General features: G+C 43.9%; 1 protein-coding gene across 3 annotated transcripts; it reads right to left on the reverse strand.

Annotated features, from left to right (window-relative positions):
- Positions 1-376: 376 nt before the first annotated feature.
- On the reverse strand, positions 377-5,758 carry LOC123040840 (uncharacterized). Of its 3 annotated transcripts, XM_044463583.1 has the most exons (3): positions 5,458-5,758; positions 2,011-4,178; positions 377-931 (listed from the first exon to the last, which is right to left on the reverse strand). In XM_044463583.1, the coding sequence occupies exons 2-3, from the start codon at positions 2,713-2,715 to the stop codon at positions 521-523; spliced, it is 1,116 nt and encodes a 371-aa protein (XP_044319518.1). In that variant the 5' UTR covers positions 2,716-4,178; positions 5,458-5,758; the 3' UTR covers positions 377-520. The 3 variants fall into 3 exon arrangements, with proteins under 3 accessions (XP_044319518.1, XP_044319519.1, XP_044319517.1); XM_044463584.1 differs by lacking the exon at positions 2,011-4,178 and having other exon boundaries at positions 740-931; XM_044463582.1 differs by lacking the exon at positions 377-931 and having other exon boundaries at positions 2,729-4,178.
- Between the last annotated feature and the right edge of the window lie 421 nt (positions 5,759-6,179).

Genomic DNA, 6,179 nt, shown 5'->3' on the forward strand with positions numbered 1-6,179 from the left:
GTAGGCCCCAGTTGCTGGGATGTTCTCGCATGGCTTGTTCTTTGCCGCTGCCGGCCGAGCGGTGCGGGTGGGCCGGACGAATGCATGTAGTACTGTGTCGTACCTACCGCATTATAATCGTTTAAATCGCAAACTCCCCCATTGACGACCAAATCGCACGGTTCTTATGCAAAATCAGTGTAGCTAGTTGAGCAATTAATCTAACGAACTTACTGAATATTTCGGATCTGGATCACAAGTTGGTCCTATGTACATAATTTATCTTTGTAAAACAGTTTTGCTAAAGCACATATAGATGTGCTCTATGTATTGCACATCTAAATTCTATGTCATGTTTAATATCAACTCTAAATTTAAATTTATGGGGTCTGCTTCATGGATCGCAATGAATAACAATTCGCTACTGCAGTGAGCGATCTGAGCCTGTGTACAAGTCCCAGTATATTCTACTAGTAGTAGTCCAATATCATCAAAATACATGTTCAGGTGACACTGCTGATACCTTGTAGCGTGTAGCCACTCATAGACATCTTTTCGCTCTGGCCAGGAGAGCAGAGAGAGGTATGCTGTGCTCCATGAGTCCTGCATCACCCCAGAAGAGTCTGTAATTTTCAGCCTTTGAAGGTGTGCATTCTACCATTACCAGTGCTTCCATCATCCAGCATCTGTTGAAATAGTTTGCGTAGCTAGGCTTGTTCTCCATCATGTATACTGCATGTTGAACTACTGCCCTCCTGATTCCAGGACAATGAGCAGTGGGTACCATATTTGAGTTAAGCACATCGACAAGCCTCTTTATAAATCTTTTCTTAATCTCACCACAATCTAGTTCTCGGGCAAAGTCTTCCGGAACAACATTACATACTTGTGAACTAAGGCCAAGAAGGATCTCTAGCTCTGCTCCTTCTGCATCCATTATTCCTTCCAACACCTGTAGTAAAAAATAGCTAGTCATGTACGCTATGATTAACACAAACTAAGAGCCATATTTCCCTTCGCTCCTTCTGCCCACGCCCAACTCCCATCTAGGATTTCCTTGCCTCTCGCCGGCGCCGCCGGTCCGCCTTATCTTCTATGGTCCTCGGATCATGGAGACACCGTGGATCCCGGCCCTTGCCGGTGGGAGGGCTCCGTTTTTAGATGTTTTTCTGAGTTTTGTTAGGGTTTGTGCCATGCTCAAGAAGATGAGGCGGTGGCGGCTTCTTGAAGATGGAATAAGGTCCTTCCCGCCTAGCCCCCGTCCTGGTGATGTTTCAAGCATCGTCGGAAGGCGTGTGGAGGTTTGTCTCCGGCGGATCTCATGGGATCCGGTCGGCGTTTGTCTTCGGTGGATCCGACTGGATCCGGTCTTCGCTCGTCTACGTCTGTGTGACTGCAGGTTGGATCCTTCCGGTCTATGCTTCTCTTCATCGGCGGCGGTTGCTGTTCTGGTGCGCTGGTCCCATGGGGCCTTAGCACAACGACTTCCCGACTGTCTACTACAACAATGTTTGCCCGGCTCCGACGAGGGAGGGGCGATGACGGCGGCGCGCCTTCGGCTCGCTCCAGAGATTGTAGTCGTCGCTAGGTGGTCTACAGACCTGGATGTAATTTTTACTTCTAGTGTTTTTTGTACTACCTTGACAGTTGATGAATAGATCGGAAGTTTTCGCGCAAAAAAAAAAATGTATGCTATGATTATTATAAAAATAATCTGACAAAACTTTGGTTAAATTTGCAAAGTTGCATCTATTTAGTTAAGTGCTAATCCATGATATTCCTGTCTATTTATTTAGTTGTTTTAGTCAACAATAGCTTACTCAGTTGCATCTCTCTTTTTTTCCCGCAAAAAAAATGCCCATGAATACTAAGAATACACATGTGAGAAAAAAGAGATGTAGTTTTCTTTAGTAATGATGTAAGGCACGATTGCAAGAACATGTGTGCAGCATGTAAGGAAAGATTGCAAAAAAAACATGTCTACAATATCCACCTAATACTGCACTTGTAACTTAAATTTGCAGGGCTCACCTCTCGCAGGATGTAAGAGATATTCTTCAGGTCTGAGTTACTCAGAACAGGCCGAGCTTGCACGCACATATCTCGCAACAGGCTTGCTGCTGCGTACCTGTACTGGCTCTCACTATGGATCATAATTGTGAGTTCTCTGATGAATACATGCCCTGGCTCCGCTAACATAACCAAACAATTGTTGGAACTCTCCATTGCCAGCACTGCCAATGCTTGCCCAGCGATCATTGGTAGCAGGTGCCCTGTATCCCCACTCGATGGTGCATCTTGTCTGAGTAAGGCATACATCAATCTGCTAATGATCAATCGGATGTGCCCAATCTCTGCGCTTGTATTTCCACTCATGGCAAGATTTCTAATGATCTCTGCTGTGACCTCCCTATCTTCACGGCTGCTCTTGCTTTCATCCAAAATTTCAGCAATGTTACTCAACAGGAAAGGATGTTCTGAAATCTTCTGTCGCAGAGCTACACCAAACCTCCCTTTAGTGCTTGTAAGTCTTCTCAGCACCTTCAATGATGAACCTTTTAGCATTGTTTGGTCTGTCTCACTGATATTTATCATTTTGGTTCTGCAGCTTGCAAACTCTATGATCTTTGAGATGAGGCATGTTGCTCCGTTGATTTCCATCCAGTTCTCAAGATCAAAGGTAGCAAGCCTCTCAATAATTAACATGCCTAGTGCAGGGAGGAGATCATGGTTCATCGAGGGATCATCCTCTGGAACAGACCTGCATTCTGTAATGTGCTTATGGTGGCTCCTCTGCCGGTATCAAGCAGTATATTACCATCTGTTTCCACCATTTAAGCCTCACGGAGTTCTGTCTGCCCTTGCTAACTTGCTCAACTAGGGCATCTTGTTTGGCCACTTGGCTATTAGTGTCTAGCAGAGGATCCTTTATTTCTGTTTCGTGGGTAGTGTCTAGAAGTGAAGCTATGAGCTGCATCGCCCCAGGTATAGAGGCAATTCGGATACTCTTAGCAAGCTCAGCCATGACCTTTGCGGCAAACGATCTAATATCTTTGTTCCCTCTACTAGTCCAACCCAACATATCAAGCACTGTGGTCACTGTCTTTGTGGAAGTGGTGAGTTTTGAGATGGCTTTAATCTTCAATGGCTCCTTTTTCAAAAAGGCGTGGATCATCTGAACCCCGTAGAATTGCATCTTTGGTGAGTTTGATTCTATACAATCGATTGAAAATGTGATGAGATTGGTTTTCTTTGGAGCAAGCACAACCCCTCTCATGCATTTTTCGAATGCATATGCATAGTACAAATCGACATATTCCACTCCTAGGGGACCTCTAAATCCAGCAAGATGGATGAGCGGTCGCCGGAGGATGAATGAAAAGACCTCAAGGATGCAGGCAACAATGTAGAGTATTCCTTGGCCAACCACCATGGCATACAATATATTGAGAGATGGCACAAAGTTTGTCTTATCTCCGAGTGTTCTCCTGTCAACACGTTCATCATCACCATAGTAACACTGTGGTATAAGGCGCGACAGTGCCAACCCAATGCGCAATACTGCTGCTGGAACTTGGAGGTTGCCAAATGAAACTATCAATAGAGCATATGCTTGGAATGCGATGATCATGTACCGAACTGAGCCATGAAAAGTTGACACCAACATCACTATGACAGCAAACATGCACAAATTTATGATAACTCGGCGCCAACATGCCAGTTTGCGGCCAAGAGCAGAATCTACTAGTTTGACTACACCTGCGAACCGAAGTTTGCTGATTGTAAGTAGGAGCACCACCATGAATAGTACTAGGTATGCTGCCCATCTGGACATTGGGTTTCTGGTAATAAACCTGTGAATTGAGAAATCCTTGTACCTAAAACCATAGCCATATGGTACAGAGGGACCTAACAATATAATTGCTACCATGGGGCTCCATAATGATATTGCACAGGATAGTTCATTGGATATGAGTAGTTTTGCAGCTCCTGGAGTCAGAAACCGGCCAATTGCAAGAATTACCAGAAGAACAAATGGCATTGGTGGTATCCAATGTCCATACAAGATCACTACGCACACCATAACCTCCATAAGACATACGGTGAAGATCAGCCCATTCCAGCCAAGAGACTTGAAAGCACCTCTCGTGCGGAAGAACAACTGGTAATCTGGCCTATTGTTTCCATGGCTGAACATCCTGAGGTATGCATTATTGTGTGATTAAGCAAAATAGACATCACACGATCGACAAAACAAAGTGGATCGACATGCATATATCTAGACCACTATGGCAGTTGTAAAATAACCAATTCCTCTTGACAAGATTTAGTACAACGCTTCTGTGTTTTTCTTTCTAAAAGGAAGGAAAATCCTCGGCCTCTACATCCTTGAATGCATACAGCCAGTTTGGATTCTGCAAAATCTTTTTTCAGATGCAGATCGGTGATCAGTGGTAGTACTGTTTCTCTATCGCATTCTTTACTTCAAAATTGATGACTCTTATTGTCCAATTGTCGCCACCATATTGCATCACTTTAAAATAGTAGCCAGCAGCTTGATTTTTTAACAGAAATCATCATCTTGAACATATTATGTATAACATCCACAAAACTATATCACTAAGAGGTACTACTTTGATTCAAAATACTCCCTCCGTTCCTAAATATAAGTCTTTGGAGAGATTCCACTATGGACCACATACAGAGCAAAATGAGTGAATCTATACTCTAAAATGCATCTACATACATCCGTATGTGGTCCATAGTGAAATCTCTACAAAGACTTATATTTTGGAACGGAGGGAGTATGTTCTAATTTGTACAATGTTTGTTTCTAGTATACTGGGCTTTTTTCTTCCATTCTTTTTATTTTCTTTCTTGGCTGTGTATATCCAGGATGCCTTTGGACGTCTTGTTAGTACAGAGGCCGGGTGTAATTGATATCTTCTCGATATTTATATATTCCCTTTGTCGGAAAAAAATATGTCGTTGGTTCAGCGTGCGAAGTTGGAATTTGACCGACAAACATCAAATGGTTATTATGAGTTTAATTTTACAAAAGTGATGGGAGTAGGAAATATTCCCAGCTAGTATTTGCCTCCTTTGGTTCATAAGATAGAAATATCATGGGAATAGGAAAATCATAGAAAGTGATGAGATAACATTTATAAACTTTTTCATTGGGTCTAGGCTAATGTTTTTTTCTTTGAAATGTAAATGATTGGTTCATATCCTACATAGGAATAAAATCCCATTCCTATAAACCAAAAGGCTTCAAAGAAATTTTTTCTGTAAAATTTATGTCCTTCAGAATTCCCACAAAATTCGTGTAAATCAAGGATGCGTTCATCTCCTTTCCTCTAGAGAAAAAAAAGGAGCTCCACTGTATTCTTGAAACTGTGTACGTCGATTTTGTCGACACAAACATGCACATCGATCGATGTGCTATGGAAATGAAAGATGTGTATAGTCGCATACCTCGCGGCCTCCAGGAAAACTATGGTCGTCACCATCCAAAAATCGTCACCGGGACGGAGCACCGTCGGGTAGCCGCCGAGCAGGACGACGGTGGCCCAGGTAAATGTCAGCGTACCCAGAGCGTTGCCCATCCTCTCTATCATGGCGACGAAGTGCACGAAGCGGTTCAGCCGCTTCTCCGGCATGGCCTTGGCCTTGCCGGCGGGAGGAGCCGCCGGCATCTGCACGCGGTGCTCAGCGACGTTGTCCATCGCTTTGAGTGACCCCTCAGCGCACCGTCGTATAGGGCCGGGGCAGCGTACTGGTCACAACGTACGTCCACTGCAAGCCACAGCTTGTAAAGCTGTTTGCCAAGGAAGACATGTAAACATCGCACAAGCTTGTCCGCACTCTCAAGTCATATTCTGGCATTTAAAGTAGGCAAAAAATCTCCGAGAAATATCAGCCATAGTGCGCAACAAAATTCCAAGTAATATCCACTACTGAAAAAAAAAATCTTTACTACAGTTTGTTGGTCTCACTTTCATCACTTTCACCTCTCCCATCAATACGTGCCCCCTCCTACCGTTTTCAATGGAAGGACCCCACCTCCCCGCGATTGAGGCTATGAGAAGGACGGTCGTCTTTCCATGAAAGTGGGCAATATGTGCTGTCAAGTGTGAGAAGGACGGTTGTCTGAAAAATAATAATACATGGTCGTGTGCATCCATAGTTGGGAAGGT

Source organism: Triticum aestivum, chromosome 2B, assembly GCF_018294505.1.
Source record: "Triticum aestivum cultivar Chinese Spring chromosome 2B, IWGSC CS RefSeq v2.1, whole genome shotgun sequence".
Lineage (NCBI taxonomy): Eukaryota > Viridiplantae > Streptophyta > Magnoliopsida > Poales > Poaceae > Triticum > Triticum aestivum.

Coding starts and splice junctions, on each gene's coding strand:
- LOC123040840 (XM_044463582.1), bottom strand. CDS start 5,708: ATGGACAACGTCGCTGAGCACCGCGTGCAGATGCCGGCGGCTCCTCCC. Junction 4,179..5,457: donor GTTTTCCTGGAGGCCGCGAG/GTATGCGACTAT, acceptor TGCATACCTCAG/GATGTTCAGCCATGGAAACA.